This window comes from Microtus oregoni, unplaced genomic scaffold (assembly GCF_018167655.1).
Source record: "Microtus oregoni isolate MIOR12 unplaced genomic scaffold, Mior012 000027F_ref0000203, whole genome shotgun sequence".
NCBI lineage: Eukaryota > Metazoa > Chordata > Mammalia > Rodentia > Cricetidae > Microtus > Microtus oregoni.
This window is the reverse complement of record NW_024543086.1, coordinates 22,648,956-22,668,896: the sequence shown is the minus strand read 5'-3', so window position 1 is coordinate 22,668,896 and position 19,941 is coordinate 22,648,956. Positions and strand designations below refer to the sequence as shown.

The window sequence follows — 19,941 nt, the reverse complement described above, 5'->3', positions numbered from 1 at the left end:
ACTTGGGATACAGAGGCAGGCGGATCTTTGAGTTCCAGAAAAGCCAGGGCTACATACAGACATGGTCTCAAAAAAAAAAAAATCAATAAATTACCAGGCAGTGGTGGCACATGCCTTTAATCCCAGCACTCAGGAGGTAGAAGTGGGCGGATCTCTTTGAGTTTGAGTTCAGTCTGGTCTACAAGAGCTAGTTCCAGGACAGGCTCCAAAGCTACAGAGAGACCCTGTCTCGAAAAACCAAAAAAGAAAAAAATCAATAAATGGATGAATTTAAGTTAATTTGAGGCTGGGCTGGTGATGTACACACCTTTAATTGAAGTATTTGAGAAGCTAAGACAGGCAGATCTCTATGAATTTAAAGCTAGCCTAGACGACAGTGAAAACTAGTGGTCTAGTGAATACCAGGCTAGACCCTGCCCTCCCACTTATTTATGTATTTTATTTATTGCAAATTTTTATTTTTTTAATGCTGAAGAGTTACCCAGCCAAGGGACTGGAGAGATGGTTCAGTGGTTGAGTGTGCTGGCTGCTCTTCCAGAGGACCTGGTTTGATTCCCAGCATTCACACGCCAGCTCACAACCTTCTATAACTCCAGTTCTAGGGACACCACCTTCTGGCCTCCATGAGTAGTACTAGGCACACGGTATGTCAACATACATGTGGGCAAAACATCCATACACGTGAACTAAAACAAGGTAAAATAGTTATCCAGCTGAGCATTTTATTTAGCGCCTTCCTACCCACTTGGCAAGCAGTTTTTCTAGCCCCTAAAAATGACTGAAAGATGCTATCACGGAAGCTATCATTTACTGGCACCAGTTTCATGCCAGCCTAGGCTGCTATGCTGTTCCTCCAGGATTAGAAGTCTCACTGAGATTCCAGCTAAAAGGCACCAAAACCACTATAGAACACATTTTGTTTGGATGGCTGAAGTGATTTGAGTGTGGTTTGCTTTCTAGAGGTGATTCTTCTGGATTCTGGTGAGCTGGCATGTTATTGACTGTACTCTGATGGGGCAGGATGCCTCTCTGTCACTTGATCAATTTCCTGAGTAGATTAACATTGTCTCTTTTCTCCTCTCAAAGTCATATTTGTATTGTAACATCAAAATACATTTGAATATTTCAAAGATCATGGTATTGGGGATATTTTCATTATAGTTTCTCAAAGTCCTGTCAGGAAGGTGAGTGGGATCTTGTGTGTATTCTTTTTTCTTACAGAAATCAGAAATCTGTCTAAAACGTTTTGACTCAAAAAACTAGGGGCTAATTTATTGGCATTTCTTCCAGAGAAATCTTCACCTTTGCTTTTTCTCTGAATCAGGTTGGTGGGAGGAACAGGCATGGCAGTGACAAAAAGGAGTGAATGGGGTTATTGCTTGTGGCGCATCTAACCTAGTTTTACAGCTCTGGGAAAGATGGACAGTGTGGGTTTTGAGAACCTTGACTCTTTAGGCTGGTGTAGTCTCAGAACTGAGCCACCAGTTAGTACTACGGCTTTATCACCTTTACCTCTGTCCTTAGAATTTTATAAATACAGTGAGAGGTTGGGTTTGGGGTCCCTAGGGACATACTAGCCAGCATTAGGAGGTTCGTACCTTAGTCCATGTTTCCTCCCTGTGAATTGGATTCATGCCTCTCTTGTAAGGTTGCAAATTGTAGCTGAACTAGCCACTAAAAAAACATCTCACTCCACTGCTGTTGTTGACCCTGTGTGCCAGAGACCAGTGTCTGTCCCTTTGTGGTTTTTGCCTTAGCCATAGATACCGTGCCTGCCCTAGTGTGCTGTCTAAAACTTGTGGGCCAAGGTCTAAGGACTACCATGTTTGTTCTTGACCCATCCTCACAACTGCTCACACAACACTCAGTGCAGGAAGATGGAGATGGATAAAAAACACTTGGGCCATAATGGGTTAATATTCTCTGGCTTTCTCTAAAGAATGAAACTTCAGCCGGGAGGTGGTGGCGCACGCCTTTAATCCCAGCACTCGGGAGGCAGAGGCAGGCGGATCTCTGTGAGTTCGAGGCCAGCCTGGTCTACCAGAGCTAGTTCCAGGACAGGAACCAAAAGCTACGGAGAAACCCTGTCTCGAAAAATCAAAAAAAAAAAAAAAAAAAAAAAAGAATGAAACTTCAGCTATTGTAACCCAGTTTCTGTATCCTTAGCCTGGCCCACTTTTTCTGAAGGTTATTCTATGAGATCCTATGAGTATTACAGGGGAAAACATATGTAAATTAACTGATAACTTGTCAGGTACAACTGATACCTGTAATGTGTTCTCATTTGTGCTTGAAATCAGAACAGCATTTGGAGAAGCCGCAGAAAGCCTACTACAGGAGGCTTGTTTATGTTCCATGACAGGCCAGATACTCCAGAACTAACAGCTGGTTTTGTCTTTGTTTTTTTACTTTAATGTTTTTTACATGATGACAGTTGAAATTAACAATTATAGGAGTTCATTTTGCCTTTCAAGAAGAATGTCATTTAAAGCCTCCATTTGTGACTGCTCCCCTCATCCCAGACCATATGTGTGTGTGGTTTAGCAGCAATGGATACCATCATTAAGGAATAAATTTAGGCCCACTGGCTACAAATATCTAAAGAACAGCAAACTTTATATGTTGCATTTGGGGTAGAGTTCTCAGTTGATAAGTAGTTCAATCCCCAGCACCACCTGTAATCCCAGCATTTGGGAGGTAGAGGCAAAAGAATCAAAGTTCATGCCCTCTTGTCTTTTTTTTTCTTAATGTAGGTGGGTGTTTTACCTGCTTATATGTCTGTGCAGCATGTATATGTATGTGTAGTGCCTATAGAGTCCAGATCCCCTCGGTGCTGGGAATTGAATCAGGGTCCTCTAGAAGAACATTCAGTGCTCTTAACCACTGAGCCATCTCTCCAAACTGAGTCCTTGCTTGTAGTATGGAGGTGCAGTGGGCTGTGTCCCGCTTCCCGGCTAGCTTAACCCCCAAAATAACCACACAGAAATTGTATTAATTAGATTACTGCCTGGCCCATTATATCTAGCCTCTTCTTGGCTAATTCTTACATCTTGATTCAACCCATTTCTAATAATCTGTTTAGAACCACGAGGCCATGCTTACCGGGAAAGATTCAGCATGTCTGACCTGGCAGCCTCATGGCGGGAGGCTCTCCCTGCCTTCTTCCTCCCAGAATTCTGTTCTGTCTACTCCACCCACCTAAGGGCTGCCCTATCAAAAGGCCAAGGCAACTTCTTTATTCAACCAATGAAAGTAACACACAAACAGAAGAACCTCCTACACCACTTGCTTTTTATATGTATGTATGGATGTATGGATGGATGGATGGATGGATGGATAGATGGATGAATTGATAGATAGAAATAAGTAGATATATAGTCCTGGTTACATTTCCTGACTCTAGGCTATAGGTTGATGGACAGATTTTGTAAATCTGGTTCAAATAGTTGACTAAGTCACATGTGGTGATTCATACCTGTAATTTTTTCATTCAAGAGGCAGAGGTAGGAGGAGTGCCAGGTCTACATGGTGAGTTCCAGGACAGAGAGCTATGTATTGAGAGCATGTCTCAAAAAAAGACCAAACAAAAATAGTTGATTAGCAGCAGTTGTTTCTTTGTGTGAAAGTGTTGCCATGGTTTATAATGCTTGCAGGTATCCGTGGCCATCATGCTGCGCACTGTAAACAACAGACTATCTACAGGCTTCTCCTGCAGTTGCAGGTGTGTGTGGTTGGGTATGGAAAGCTAGCAAATCAGAGTGAAAATAAAATGTATGACCATGATTTCACTTAAGGAAAGTTCTGACCTATTGTGTTTCTGTTTGTTTGAAGGAAATGTGCTTTAGGCTTAAGAGTTTGAGATGAATGGTGGTGAGGTTTATTCTTTTCCAATTTCCAGCCAACACAAATGGATGTTCAAATCCTACCCTGGTGAGATCTCAGGACTGTGTTGGCATATGCAGTATGGATAAAACTCTTTCTGTGTTTATTTTCTACTAGTGCCTGGATCAAAGTAGAACAGCTAAAGCCTTATCATGCTCATAAAGAGGAAATGATAAAGATCAACAAGGGTAAACGGTTCCAGCAAGCTGTGGATGCTGTTGAAGAGTTCCTCAGGAGAGCCAAGGGGAAAGACCAGGTGAGAGAGACTTTAGCAGTTCCCCGCAACAGCAGCCCGTGGTTCAACGTGGTTACCAGCAGATGAAATGTGTCACAGACACTCTCCATTCCCATGAGATGCCCAGCAGGGGAACAACTGTGGTCCCAGAACTCTATACCCATGGCTCACTTTTCTTAGGCTCACTTTTTTCTGAAGCATGTTGCTTTTAGAAGGAGTAGCTCAACTCTAGAGTACCTTAGAGAGCTTAGGAACATAACCACCTCCTAGCGTTAGGGCTGTACAAGTGACATGATTTTCTTTTTTTAAACTATTTTTCCAGTGCAAATGGGTGAGCAAGAATCCTGTTTGTCAGGGTGGCTATGAGGACAATTCACAGAAGTACCTAGAGCACTGCATGGCCAGTGTTGGTAGTGGCTGTTGTAGTGGTCATCATTATTGTTGTTGAACTTTCAGACATCATCTCACACTTCTGCTGATGACAAGAATCGGCGTAATTCCAGTGAGGAGAGAAGTAGGCCAAACTCAGGTGATGAGAAACGCAAGCTTAGCCTGTCTGAAGGGAAGGTGAAGAAGAACTTGGGAGAAGGAAAGAAGAGGGTGACTTCAGGTTCTTCAGAGAGAGGCTCCAAATGCCTTAAAAGAGCCCAAGAGCAAAGTCCCCGGAAGCGGGGTCGGCCCCCAAAGGATGAGAAGGTTTGTCTTATCACTGTAGCTTCACAAACTAGTGCTTTTTTGTGTGTGTGTAAAGTAGAGCCATGCTCATCTAGTGGGTGTGGAGTTCCTGCCATGTTTTATAAATGATGCGAAAACAAAATGCACAGACATAGAAGGCAGGAGAGCAGTCTCTTGAGTTGCTTAGGTACACTGGCCTGGCCAGGGGTAAGGCTAGCAAGAAGGGAGGGAAAACTTTGTAGAGGTGAGCATGTATCCCATGTGAGGCATGAATCTGGCATGAGTATCCTGGCAGGTATAGGGACAGATAAGTTGACACTGGATCACAGAGGACCATACAGTAAATTCATGATAATGGAAGCTCCCAGAAACCTATTTAAGCTGGTTGTTTGGATGGCATTGTGTGCCAAACTGGGCCTTAGTAACTGTGAGGACAGAAAAGACAGCTTGAAGCTGAATAAAAGGCCATAGTCACCCATGAGAAGGGATAGCATTTCCTGAAAGGAATGGGGCAGAGGCATGTCAGAGGAAGCCTTTCTATGATTTGGCAGCTGGTTATGTGGAGGGGTGTAGATGAAAAGGAAAGAGAAGGTAGTGCCAAACTTCACCCCTAGAACATAGTGCCCTTGCTTTCTTACATAATCAGGAGTCAAGAATTGGAGCTGAAGAAGAGAGAGAACTGGTTCTTTTTGCTTTTGGAGGGATTTGGGGTTTGCTGTTGTCATTGTTTATAAAACTAAAGGTAGAACCTGGAGCTTCATGCATGGTCAGCAAACACTCCACCACTAAGCTACATGCTAGCCTTTGGTTCTTTATTTTACTATGATGCATTTGAAGCATGACCCAAACAGTATTAGAGCTGTAGACTTGGGAAGCCATCTTGAATGAAGAATAGCCTTATTCATGAGACTAGACGAGCTTGTCTTGGGAATATGAAGAGGGGTGCTCAAGAAGACAGGCTGTACTGCAAAGAGAATATTTGGTCAGGGCTAGTAAAGTTGGACGTGTGGCCAGATGAAACCAGGAAGAAACGGCGTATCTCTCACCTGTGTCTAACAAGTCTTGAATTTCAGGAAGTGAGTGGCCTGTGAATTGTGAGATGAACACTGATAATGCAGCCAGGATAAAAGTAGCAGAAGCCAGATGGCTGGCGAGTACTGGGTTATAAAACCTTGATGAAACACTACACACCAGAGCAAGACTGGCAGGTTCAGTCAGACACCAGTGAAACCACACAGAGCAACTAAAACTGCCTTGAGTTTGCAAAAAGAACGGGAGAGCTCACTGCATCTTGGAGCTGGCCCAGTTATACCCATTCACAGGGTGCCTGGCCAACTGCTGCCAGGTTGTCTGATCTTCATGAGAGGGGCCAGAAATGCAGAATTGTATACAAAACACCCTAAATTTAAATGTTTGAATCTGATTCACATTTTAAAAACACTCAGCCTGGTCTGCCTCTGTGGGCCACTGATTGGAGAAGGTCCTTCACACTGTCCTGAGGCTAAGAGAGCAAGAGTTCCCCTATGATCATGATCAGGAGGTAGGGAGCTTCAGAGAACTGTAAGCCTCAGTGAGTAGGGGACTTTGCAAGGAATGTGACCTGATATGAGCTCCCAAAAGACATAATGTAGTTTTCAGTCAAGAAGAAATTGGAGCCGGGCGGTGGTGGCGCACGCCTTTAATCCCAGCACTCGGGAGGCAGAGGCAGGCGGATCTCTGTGAGTTCGAGGCCAGCCTGGTCTACAAGAGCTAGTTCCAGGACAGGCTCCAAAGCTACAGAGAAACCCTGTCTCGAAAAACTAAAAAAAAAAAAAAGAAGAAATTGGAGTTGTGACGTTTTATACTGTCTTCCAAATTACACTGTCTTTAGGCAAGCTCCTCATAGATTCCTGAATTAACCCTGGACAGAAACAGCTTCCTGTTAGATAAAGGGAAGTACAATGGAGAGGTTAGAACATGGGCCCTGGGTTTGGATTATATATAACCTGTGGCTTCCTGCAACTGATTGACTGTGGCCAAGTTCCTTTCCTTCAGTTTCCTAGTCTGATGGAGCCTCATAGGTTTGTGAGAATTGAGTGAGTCCATGGGTGATGCTGAAGACCATACCTGAATAGTGATGGGTATCAGATCCAAATCCTGAGTGAGCTATTTCCATGATAGGAGCCAGGTGTGCAGAGAACTGAGGTGGAAAGTTACTTCAGTCTAGCCCTCCCAGGATCCTACGCAAGCTTTCTTCTATCTCAAGGTTTTCTTCAAGCTGATAATGAGAAGCAGTTCACCCTTAACAACCAAGTAACTCATTTGGGTGGTAGTAACTTTTAACCAGGTTTCAGTCTAGGAAAGCAACCTGCTCTTGACCCCTAGCTGGGTCCTTTCTGGGTGTTTTGGGGTTGGGCCTATGCTCAGTGCTTCAGAGAGTGTGCCCCGGTACTGGAGTGACAGTACATCTGACCTCATCTGTCCTGTAGCTTAGAGTGCAGGTGTGTTAGCATAGCAGTTGTCATTTGGCTGGCAGCAGTAAAGCACAGGCTCCTAGCTGCAGAGGCCCAGGTGAGTGCCATTCTGTTGTGGTACAATCTTCTGTCCCCTAAGGATAACTGAAAAGGCCAACCTTGATCTCAGAGGTGTAAAATGCTTACCTTCAGACAAGACTGAATTTATGTCTAGACATCTGTTCAGATCTTGCCCGGAGGCTTGCTCCCATGTCTTGACTGGACTTTCCTTTCCTGCTTCTAAGCTAAAAACTAGAGCTTCATTCAGCCCAAGTTCAGTCAGTCCCATGGTAGTCCTGAAATTTCACACTAACACCAAGAAGAGTGAATCAGGGATAGAGGTCTTTACTTTATGTTTGAACCAAGAGCTGTAAACCCCTTGTTCTCATTCTGGTGTCCCTGGAGCTCCACTGTCCGAACTTCATTGAATACAATCCTTTTTAAAAGACTTATTTAGAGGGCACCAGACCTCATTACAGATGGTTATGAGCCACTATGTGGTTGCTGGGAATTGAACTCAGAACCTCTGGAAGAGTAGCCAGTGCTCTTAACCTCTGAGCCATCTCCCTAGCCCCTTGTTGAATACAATTTAAAATTCACCAACCTTGTGTCAGGTGCCACGTAGTAACGTGATTGGAGGCTTCAATGTTAGCTCAAAAAGATTGTATCTGCCACTGCAGAACTATTTTGGGGCAGTGCTACAACATTCTGTCTATTACACAGATGTTTATTGGGCAACTTCATCGCAGACCACATGTCTAGGGAAAAACTTGAGAACTGTACAGACATGTCCCCTCTCAGGAAGAGATCCCCACCCCCACTAAGGCATATTTAGGTTCATCTACATGCCAGCATGATTCCCAATGTGGAGTGGAAGGAGAACACACTTGTAAGAGCACCAACCCTAGGTCCAAATTACTGGAATTTGGATTGTTTTGTGTGGGTTTTTATTTGTTCATTTGGTTAGTTGGTTGATTTTTTTTTTCTGGTTGGTTTTTTGTTTGTTTGTTTGTTTGTTTGTTTTGGGTTTATGTGTATATTTTTAGATAGTTCTCACTATGTAGCTTTGGCTGGCCTGGACCTATGCAAACTCAGGGGGCTGGGATGAAAGGTGTGTGCCACCATTCCCATGAGTTTGAATTTTTAATCTGTCTCACAGTTAACCAAGTTGATCTCCTTGCTTTTCTTTTCTGTAAAAGGAAGGCAGTATTAGTTCTCCATTGTGAGTAATGAGGTTACATAAGACCATATATGTAAATAAGTACTAAGATGATTTCTGAAACCTTTGCTGTCATTGTAATCAACATCACCTTCAAATGGGAGAAGGTACTGAGAGGTCAAATAAAGCTACTTTGATGAAGGAACATTTCCACGGTGTCCTAAAGTGAGCCTGTGACAGGTGGAAGACCATCCCCAGTAATACAGAAGTTCTGAGGTAGGTTTGAGTTTGGGGTGTTTGGGATGGGGGAATGGAGTGCTGGTAAACTAGAGAATGGCAAGGGAAGAGAAAAAATTAGTGGTGGTACACACCTTCAGTCCCAGCATTCGAAAGGCAGAGGCAGGTGTTATCTCTGTGAGTTTGAGGCCAACCTGGTCTACAGAGCAAGTTCCAGGACAGCCAGAGCTATTAAGCAAAGAAACTCTGTCTCAGGAGGGTAGGGGAGGAAGTGAAGAAGAGTGTGGAGTAAGGACTATATAGCCCTTCCGGAAGACTGCTCTAGCAAACTTTAGCTTCCTTGTGAGACATGGGAAACTGGCTTCAGGCAAATAGGGGGTCTGCCATGAGCTGGTGTGTGAAATCTAGTCTGCATGGAGCCAGAGAGGGAGCAAGAGATACATTGTTCAGCTGCCTGCTTACAGGGATGGTAGCATGTTGGCCAGTTTGGTATGAGTGACAAGGGAGAAGGGTAGCTTTATAGTGACAAAGCAGTGATCACTGCCCTTTGAGTCAGTAGAGGAGGAGACCTGGCACCAGGAAGGTGGAATGTTTGTGGGTATGTGGGCATTCACCCTGGTATCCCACCAAGGTGGGTGAGATATGATTTATTATCACAGGGGTAGGAGGGGCCAGACCAGCTTAGTCCAAGGGAGTGGGGCCCACGCCATGCAGATGAAGAGCTACTCATTTGAAACCGTGCCAAAATGTATTCTGGCATTCATCATCACTTTCAGATCTGGGCGGGTCTAGATTCTCTCTGTAGCTACTGTTTTCTTAGTGATTATTACTTGCCATAAAGAATTTCCCTGTGACCTGCTGACAGCTTCCTAATTAACCTTCATTCTTGTGACATAAGTGTATGTGTGGGTTTCATTACTACAGGACTGGAGAAGGCTCACTTTGTGTTGGCAGGAAGCAGTTGCCCTTCTCCCACTTAGAACCGTGCCCAGGGGATTGGCTTGAACTTACACTTAGACCATGGCACTTGCCAGGAGCTTAGTTTAGGGCTGAGTGTGGCCAAAAGGGAAGCAAAGTATCCTGATGGTTTCTCTGCTTTTCTCCTCTAGGACCTCACCATCCCTGAGTCGAGCACTGTGAAAGGGATGATGGCGGGACCAATGGCCGCATTTAAATGGCAGCCAACTGCGAGCGAGGTAAAGAATTTTCCTTCTGTTAGCACTGGGCCACAATGTCACAACAAGCACACAGCAGATTTTCTGGCTTTGCTATGTCATCCTCTTTCCATTTCCACCCTTTCTGTTGTTTGGTTTTGTTTTATTGAATAGCAATACAGAGGTCTAGGAGAAAAACATTGCTCAGTGTTTTTGGTTTAATGTTCTAGGCAGTTTGCCTATTTGACATCATATATAGGATTATAGACCCACTATCATTCTTACTGTTTGGAGTAGAATTGTTTTTATATTTATTGTAAATATCCTCTCTTCCATTAATAATATTTTTTCTCTGTTTTGTTGTACATGCGCCCCCCCCCCACACCACCTTAGAGGAAGTAGTTTTTTTGGGGGGAGGGTTGGGGAGAGGTTACTTTGTCTTATGACAGGGTCTCCCTAGGTAGTCCCTGCCTACGTCAAACTAGATATCCTTCCACCTCAGATACCGATGTTACATACTAGGATTATAGAAATGTAGCTGCTAAGCCCAATTAATGCAGTTCTTAATGTTTTGTAGCCTGGGGTCACACTGGCTTCCCTGTGCCTGCACCTGGTAGTAGGCATAGTTGTGAACAGTTGTGGAGTTCTATGGTCTTGGCCACTGTAATCAGAATTGATTCCAGGAAGCCAAGCCCTCCCTACAAGGGTCTGGCCTCAGACCCAAGGAGACCAGAGTTCTGAAACGAAGAGAGTCATGGAACTGTTGTGGCTTATGCAGCCAGACCAGCTGCATGCCTGGTGAATATTCAGTACTAAAATGCAGGAGGGCTTTATATATTTCCACAGAGTTACTAGAGTGATTGGTCTTAAACTGCAGAAGCATCTGTCTTTTTTGCACTCAAATCCATTTTTCCTTAACTAGAATGGCAGTTATGCTAACTCTGGCTTATGACAGACCAGAATTAGGCCTGATGGCACAGGCTTGCAATCCTAGCAGAGGCTGAAGCAAGACGGTCACAGGGTCATGGTCTGTCTGAGTAACCAAGTGAGCTGAAGGCCCAGCCTGAGTAACATGAATCCATTTTAGCTTAAAAAGTAAAAAGAAACCAGGTGGTAGTAGCACCCACCTTTAATCCTAGGACTCAGGAGGCAGAGGTACATAGATCTCTGTGAGTTCGAACTCAGCCTGGTCTACAAAGCAAGTTCCAGGACAGCCAGAGCTATAACACAGAGAAACCCTGTCTCGGGAAAAAAAAAAAAAAAAAAAAGATGAAAGAGACAAAGAGTCAAAGACAGGTGAATCTATGTATTTGAGGCCAGAGCTATAAAGTGAGTGTCTTAACCAAAAAAAAAAAAAAAAAAAAATGTGGAAAGAGGGCTTAGAGGTAGAGCACCTACCTAGCTTTGGCAAGGTCCTCTAGATTCAATCCCTAGTACAGAAAATAAAAAAACACTGCCAGAGTTGGGGATAGCACATGCCTTTAATCCAAATAAAGAGACAGAGGCAGGTATATCCCTGTATGTTTGAGGCCAGTGTAGTCTACAGAGCAAGTTCCAGGACAGCCAGGGCTACTCAGAGAAACCCTGTCTCAAAAAATAGAAGTTTCCCAACAGCTTTGAAGGAAATTTTGTTGAAGAAACCTTGCAGCAGGAGGGTGTCCCTCATCTTGGCAAGAGGAAGTGACTTTGGTAGAGGGTAGCTCATTTGATTTCCTTGTTTTCTGATTTCAGCCAGTCAAAGATGCCGATCCTCATTTCCATCATTTTCTGCTGAGCCAAACAGAGAAGGTGAGTGCTCACTTGGGGCGAACCTGTTTATGAGTGAATGCTGTAGCAACAAGCTAAGTGACAGTGTGGGCCCATGAGGGAATCACATGCCAGTGAAATTAAAACTGAGAACAGTTTTTAGAACTCAGCCACTTGTACTGCTGAGATATCAGCTGTTGCCTTCAGAGTCTAAGGCGGAAGGAGCTAGACATGAAGGCTGTCTCCATGAGGTTGCCCATGCTTCCTGGGTCCACATCCTGTGGTTCTGTGGTCAGGATAGCTTCCCAGCCCTGTGGCTATTGCAGGAAGCTTAGTAAAGTTTGTGAGACGGGGTTGGGCCAAACTTTGCAGGGATCCTATAGCAACAAGTGACTTTGGAGGTGGGCAGATTTGATTTCCAGCCCAGCTTTTACTGACCAGTTCCATAAGAAGATACATAAGTTGACACCTAATACCCAGAGTTAGACAAAGACCTGCAAAGAGCTATGTGGAGTGTTGAAGGGTAACGAATGTTTCCCTCTAGATTTCTTAAAATTATACAACAAAGAAATATCTTGTGTTATTGTCTCACTTTAGGTATTAACCATTTAGGGGAATTACCATGTAGACCTGTTGCACTGCACTTAATAAGCTGGCTTTTTCCTTCCTCTTTATTAGCCAGCTGTCTGTTACCAGGCAATCACAAAGAAGTTGAAAATATGTGAAGAGGTATGTAAGCTCCCTGCCTTTCAATTTTTATCTCACCTGTAGTCTCGCTGTGGTCAGTCTGCTAGATGATCATTTGTACTTCCTATCCCTAGGAAACTGGTTCCACCTCCATCCAGGCAGCAGACAGCACAGCGGTGAATGGCAGCATCACACCTACAGACAAAAAGTAAGACCTTGGATGATGAGGCCTCCTGGAGACTCCGGATTCTGTTCAGCTGGGGAAGCGGCACCAAGGGAACCCTGAAGGGCATGTCCAAGCCTGATAATAATTTGACAACAGTTTTATTTATCAGAGGAAGTTGTCATTCCTACCCCCACCTCCCATGGGGTCCTTCATTGAGACTAGACTCAGGTCTTGGCTCCCTAATTGTCAGTGAGTCTGAACAACTACTTTAGAAGATCTCTGAACCTCTCAAAAGATGGCTTGTAAAGCACTGCCTCAGGCCCCCATCCTGGATAGGGCTTCTCAGCTGATAGTCTGTCTAGGGTGCAGCCCAAGAATTCACTTCTTTGCAAGTAGCAAAACTAACTGCTCTTGCTGCTGCTGCAAGTCTGGAGCCACTCTTGGCTCAGTATATACATTTACCTTGCATGATGGGAGCTCTAAGATTAGCCCTGGCGAGAGGCAAGCAGGTTTTTGGAATAAAGCCCTTTGTATTAACTTACCCATTTCTCCCTCTGTCACCTCCCTGTCCTTCCCATGCACCCTTATCTGCTTTCCACCTTGCCTACATGATGGGCCCCAAACCTTCCGGAGACTTGTCTTTGCAGCTTCACTGCTACTTCAGCTGAGCCGGTTGAGCCTGCAGTCATTTGATGGAAAGGGTTTCATTACTAAGGAAGTGTGTTTTGAGCAATGTAACAAGTATGAATTCTCATTTGTACTTTCCACAGAGTTCTCTCACAGAGTAAACTCAGTATAACTTTTTAACAGTTCAAACTCTTGAAACCCTAGGTTATATAGATTCTTCTTGAACTCCCTCTCTGCAGTGTGCAGAAGATAGGAGCTTGTTGGAAACTGATCAAAGGTTGGGGGAGATAGAGCCCAGAGGTGGTGGTGCACACCTGCGATCCCAGCACTTGGGAGGCTGGGACAGAAAAGGATCAGGAGTTCTAGGCCAACGTGGACTGCTTAGCACAACCATGTCTCAAAACAGAAAGGTGAGGGCCAGGATAGAAGGTAGGTATCCTTTAGTAAGGATTGTATTGGTTTTAAAAATAAGACCAGCACAGGACTAATGACTTGAATCATATTCTCACCCAAGACCTTGACTCCCTCTCAAGGCAACTCTTTTGTTTTGTTTTTCAGTTTTTCAAGACATGATTTCTCTGTGGCCCTAGCTGTCCTAAAACTTACTCTGTAGACCAGGCTGGCCTCAAACTCACAAAGACCCGCCTGCTTCTGCCTCCTGAGTGCTGGGATTAAAGGCGTGCAATGCCAACACCACCTGGCAAAACATCTCTTTCTTTATATATTGAGTTTGAAGTCAGTCACCAAAGCAACTGATCCATGTTAACCCACACTGACATAGCAACTGTTGGACTATTACTTGTCATGTTGGAAATACAGATACTTTGTTCATATCTGTTGAGTTTCCTAAGACACAAAAGGAAAGAAAATGACTGACTTGAAAGGCTTTGTGGGGGGAAATTGTACTACTACATTAGAGAGTTATGAATGTCAAAAGTCTTGTCATAAAACCTAGTGGTCAAAGAACCCTTTGTTGAAGAAGGTGGTGGCTTTGATTAACATGATGTTGTGTGTGCTGGGACAGAGAGTGTTGAATACTAGGTATTCCTGCCAGAATAAGGAAAGCCTCCAATTAAAGGAGTCATTTTCCAATGGTGCTTGCAGGTGAGATTCCAGAAAAACCAAAAGTATGGAGAGGCTGCACAGAGCCTTTGTGAGGAATTTGCAGAAAATGTTGAGAACTGAGAGAAAACCCAAATAGAAAAGAAGAAAATAGTGAAATTTCTGAAAGGAAGGCATTTAACTATTATACCATGCAAGAAGAAATGAAGGTATATAAAAACCAGCTGGGTATAGTGGTTCACTCTGGAGTCCAGCACTCAGGAGGCTGACACAGGAACATTGCTCTCTAATCTAAGTGGTAAGGAGACAGGCAGGTAGATCACTGGAGCTCACTGGCCAGCCAGCTTCACCTGCTTAGCAAGTTTCAGGCCTGTGAGAATCTTGTCTCCCAAAAAGGTTATTTGTGTCTGACAATGATAATCAAGGTTATCTTTTGACCTACACATACTCACAAAGTATAAGAACCAGAAAAGACATTTATGCAAGATTAAGATCTCTGTACAAGTACATAAAGATAGCAGTAGTAGCTGTCTTTATGTATTTGTGCATATAGTAGTCCCATCAATTTCTCCAGTGGCAGGAAGTTAGACTAAGTAGCAGAAGTTAAAGGTAGGCAAAATTTACCATTTGCACTTCAGTCACTGAGAGTTGTGATGGATTGAGAATAAGGTGTTGGAAACTAAGCTTTGGAGGATGTAGGGTGAGAACCTGGAAGAACAGGTGTCAGGGAGAAGCAGTGCATACTACTACTATTGCCTCCTGCGTTGTGGAGTCGCTTGGCTATCAACACTTGTCTCTGTAGTTTATGGATTTTGGGCATACTATATAGTGGTCTGAAAGCCTAGTGCACAGAGTTGCTGATCAGGAAGCCATTCAGGAGCTGAAGATAGCTCTGTGCTTTGTCACTGGAGTGGAATTAGAAACTCAGATGCTCTATCAAAAGCAAGAGGGCCCACAATTGGAAGACTAGCCATGAGGTATGGAAGTCATGCTTTGGTATCTGGTGGTCAAAGATTTAGACATGGCCATATGCATTTAGGGACCCTTACTGACCATCCAGAAGAAGAGGTACAGTGCTGGACCAAGGCTGTAAAGCATTGCCTAACATGAAACTCCCCTGGGTTTGATGCCCAGTGTCATAAAAGAAAAAAGTACATTATTACTTGTGCTGCAAGATGGACGTGCCTTTGAACCAACCAGTCTTTGTCTCTTTCAGGATAGGATTTTTGGGCCTTGGCTTAATGGGAAGTGGCATCGTCTCCAATTTGCTAAAAATGGGTCATACAGTGACTGTCTGGAACCGGACTGCAGAGAAAGTAAGTATTAAGGGTGAGGTTTGTCTCTTGGAAAGTAGAGTAACTGGGGGTAGTTACTCGGTGTTTCCATTCAGTAGTGTTCTGTACACAGGAAAATGAGCTAAGCTTAGTCCAGACAGAAGGATATATGTTATTATAAAAATTTAAATATGTAAAACTACTCAAGATATGCCACACATGATGGCCCGTGACTGTAATTTCAGCACTGAGGAGATTGAGGAATGAGATTGCCTTGCATTCTAGGCTAGCCTAGGTTATATAGGAAGCCCCAGACTACAGTGTGACCTTTTCTCAAAAATACAAAGAAGCCTAGCATGGTAGTGCTCTCCCTTAATTGTAGCACTCAAGAGACAGAAGCAGGGGGCTGGAGAGATGGCTCAGAGGTTAAGAGCATTGCTTGCTCTTCCAAAGGTCCTGAGTTCAATTCCCAGCAACCACATGGTGGCTCACAACCATCTGTAATGGGGTCTGGTGCCCTCTTCTGGGCTGCAGGCATACACACAGAATATTGTATACATAATAAATAAATAAATATTTTAAAAAAAAAAGAGAGACAGAAGCAGGCAGATCTCTATGAATTCAAGGCCATCTTGGTCTACAGAGAAAGTTATGAGAAACCTTGCCTCAAAAAAAAAAAAAAAAAAGGGCTGGAAAGATGACTCAAGAGTTGAAAGTGTGTGTACTGTATACTCCTATTCCAGAGGTCTAAAGTTCAGTCCCTAGCATATACATCAGGTAGCTTACAACCACCTATAACTCCAGCTCCAGCAAATTCCATATCCTCTTCTGATTAATGGACACCTGTGCTCATGTGTCCATACACACACACACACACACACACACACACACACACATAAAAAATAGTCTTTTTAAAAAGAAAATACAAATAACAATAGCAGCAGAAATACCATTGCTATAAAATGAAGAATACCCTATTGTGTGGAGTATATAGGCAGACTAGCTTCATCCTTTATAACCACCATACTGTATCTATGATGCAGCCCATTCTGAGCAGGTTGAGCAGCAAGGCATGCTTCAGGAAATGAGAGCACTGTTCTTATATGGACCGATCACTAAAGGAGACATTGGAGTTAAATGATGACAAAATATTAATAAAAATGATAATTAACAAAAATGTCACACACACACAAAAACAGACAAACCAGGCAGTAGTGGCTCATGCCTTTAATCCCAGCACTTGGGAGGTAGAGGCAGCTGGATCTCTGTGAGTTCGTGGCCAGTCTGGTCTACAGAGTGACTTCTAGGACAGCCAAAGCAGTTACACAGAGAAACCCTGTCTCAAAAAAAAGCATGTCTTCAGGTCTGGGTTTGGTAGTATGTGCCTTTGGTCCCAACAGAGGCAAAAGATTTTGTTTCAAGGCCAATGTGACCTACAGTGTAAGTTCCAAGCCAGCCAGTGCTACATTATAAGACTCTGTCTCAAAACAAAATATTTTCGGGACTAGTCTGTAGGTCAGTGCTAGAGCAAGGCCCTGGTTCTCTTCCTCAGTACCTCCACTCCCAAAATTAGTTTGGACTGGATCAGGTGCCTTTCCAGAACAGAAAAATGGGGCTGGAGAGATAGATGGCTTAGCGGTTAAGAGCACTGACTATTCTACCAGAGGTCCTGCGTTCAATTCCCAGCAACAACATGGTGGCTCACAACCATCTCCAATAAGATCTGTTGCCAACTTCTGGCCTGCAGGGACACATGCAGACAGAACATTGTATACATAATAAATAAATCTTAAAAAAAAAAAGAACAGAAAAATGATTGAGTTTTGTGGGGAGCCTGGGACAGTGGGCTCCAAAGGTCATGCTTTATTGTTAGGCCACAGGTGTTGAGCACTTGGTAGATTCTGTGAGGTAAGATCCTAAAGCTCCACTGCAGTAGTGACTCCAGCATTCTCCTCAGAACTGCAGTTGCTGCAAGTGAGGGAAAGCAGAGTGTCTGGGCACGTGTGGTACTGGGACATTTCCCTTTGAAAGAGGTGCCTCTGGCTGCCGTTTTTCTTTTTTTTTCTTTATTTATTTATTATATATACAGTGTTCTGCTTGCAGGTATGCCTGCACTACAGAAGAGGGCACCAGATCTCATTACAGATGGTTGTGAGCCACCATGTGGTTGCTGGGAATTGAACTCAGGACCTCTGGAAGAGCAGCCAGTGCTCTTAACCTCTGAGCCATCTCTCCAGCCCTGCCGTTTTTCTTGATTGGAAAACATAGACAAGAGAGTGAAACATCTAAGAATTAAGTCAGGCAGACCCAAATTCAAATCACAGATATGCTGTGTACCTTACAAGGCAAGACACTCTGCTCATCTCTCCCTGTGTGAGTAGCAGAGCAAGAGCACCTGCTTCCTAGAGGACAGAAATGGACAGTACTCAGCTCTGAAGAACTCAACACAGGACCAGGCAGGAAATGGCTGTAAAAAGCCATTTAGTCCTCTAGTAATCCCCCTTGGAATTTCTTTTAAGTCTGTTGATAGAAATGGTCTTTTGACTGGGCATGATGATACTTGCTTTCAATCCCAGAACGTGGAAGACAGAGGCAATGTGATCTCTATGAGTTCGAAGGAGGTCAGCCTAGCCTACATACATATAACAAGTTACAGGCCAACCAAACATAGTGAGATGCTGATATACATACATCAAAAGAGGAAAGGTCTTCTAGGACTGGGGAGACGGCTCAGTAGGTGATGGTTCTTGCCATCAAGTCTAACCACCTGAGTCCTGAATTTTATCACCAGGACTCAAATTGTGAAAGTAGGGACTCCTGACCCACGTATTCACATAAATACATCACTAAGTAAATAAATATAAAAGCAAGAAAAAAGTTTGAATAGTCCTCTGGCCAGGTACAGAGGCAAGTGTCTATGGTCCCAGCTGCTCAGGAGACTAGACTTCCCAGGCCAGACTGACTGCACAGCACGGTGAGACTGTATCAGAATGACAGCAAAATAGAATGATCTACTGGTGCTTCTGAAATAAATAAGAAACATGGTCTTAGTATTCAGAAAAAAAAATAAACTGAGTGGTGGTGGCAGATGCCTTTAATCCCAGCACTTGGGAGGCAGAGGCAGGCGGATCTCTGAGTTCAAGGTCAGCCTGGACTCTATAACTAGTTCCAGGACTCCAAGAGCTAGAGAAACCCTGTCTGGGATAGGAGTAAAATTGACTTATTATGGCTTATACATAGGCAGAAGGATCATTAGTTCAAAGCCAGCCTAGGCCACCTAGCAAATTGCAAATTGAAGGCTAATCTGAACTACAGAATTAGACACTGTCCAAAAAAAATATTTATTTATTTATTTATTTATTTATTTATTTATTTTCTGAGGCAGGGTTTCTCTGTGTAGTCCTGACTGTCTAGAACTAACTGTGTAGACCAGGCTGGCCTCTAATTCACAGAGGTCTGCCTGCCTCTGTCTCCTGGCTGGTGGGATTAAAGGCATGTGTCATCACTGCCTGACCAAAAAAAAAAAAAAAAAAGATTTTTAAGAGTAAGTGGTGGCGCACGCCTTTAATCCCAGCACTAGGGAGGCAGAGGCAGGCGGATCTCTGTGAGTTTGAGGCCATCTACAAGAGCTAGTTCCAGGACAGGAACCAAAAGCTACGGAGAAACCCTGTCTCGAAAAATTCAAAAAAAAAAAAAGAGTAAGTGGTGGGCTAGAAAAATGGTTCAGCAGTTAAAAATGCTTGCGGAGGAACCAGGGTTCACATCTCAGTGCTGTATGGTTCCTCATAACCGTCTATAACTCTAGTTCAAGGGATCGGACATCCTCTTCTGGCCTTTGAGACCACCAGGTGCACATATGGTGTATATACATATATTCAGGTCAACATTGATTTGTGTAAAATATATAGTCTCTAAATAAAAGGGGTGGAGCAGTGATTCTCCTGTTACTGCCATGCCCATTGTTCTTTGCAGTAAATATACAAAGTATACCTGTTTTCTCTCTAAAATATAATTGACTTGGGAAGATGGTTAGTCTTACTAAATAGATTGCTGTTCACTGAGGTTCTAAGGTCAAACCCCTCATATCCACATAAAAACTGAGCATTTGCAGTAAATTTTTAATTAACATTGAGGCCAGTTTAGGAAGACACTAGATGTTGAGCTCTGGCCTCCATGTTAATGTACACATGAGCCCACACATATGTGCACCTGTAAACATAAGCACATACAAATAATTAAAAATCAAAATTCAAAAGATGGGGCACTCTGTGAGTGCTCCTTAGCCTGGAAACAAAACCTAAAGCTTCATTCCCCGTAGACTAGACAGCACTAGCCTCCAGAAACGCTGCTCATTACAAGGTAGGGAGGAACAACAAAGACTGATCAGAGGAAATTTGCAAAACCCATTTATAAACAATCAAAATTCTCTAAAGAAATAGATAAACATGGGGGCTGGAGAGATGGCTCAGAGGTTAAGAGCAGTGGCTGCTCTTCCAGAGGTCCTGAATTTGATTCCCAGCAACCTAATGGCTCACAACCAATCTG

The 19,941-nt window shown here is 43.6% G+C and overlaps 1 protein-coding gene across 2 annotated transcripts in view; it reads left to right on the top strand.

The window, feature by feature from the left end:
* Glyr1 (glyoxylate reductase 1 homolog) overlaps window positions 1-19,941 on the top strand; it is a 40,886-nt gene that overhangs the window by 9,819 nt on the left and 11,126 nt on the right. For both annotated transcript variants that reach the window (XM_041676635.1, XM_041676634.1), the window contains exons 4-10: window positions 4,000-4,138; window positions 4,574-4,813; window positions 9,790-9,876; window positions 11,566-11,622; window positions 12,259-12,309; window positions 12,402-12,475; window positions 15,339-15,438. In XM_041676635.1, coding sequence (XP_041532569.1) covers window positions 4,000-4,138; window positions 4,574-4,813; window positions 9,790-9,876; window positions 11,566-11,622; window positions 12,259-12,309; window positions 12,402-12,475; window positions 15,339-15,438 — 748 coding nt within the window. The remainder of the gene's footprint in view (window positions 1-3,999; window positions 4,139-4,573; window positions 4,814-9,789; window positions 9,877-11,565; window positions 11,623-12,258; window positions 12,310-12,401; window positions 12,476-15,338; window positions 15,439-19,941) is intronic.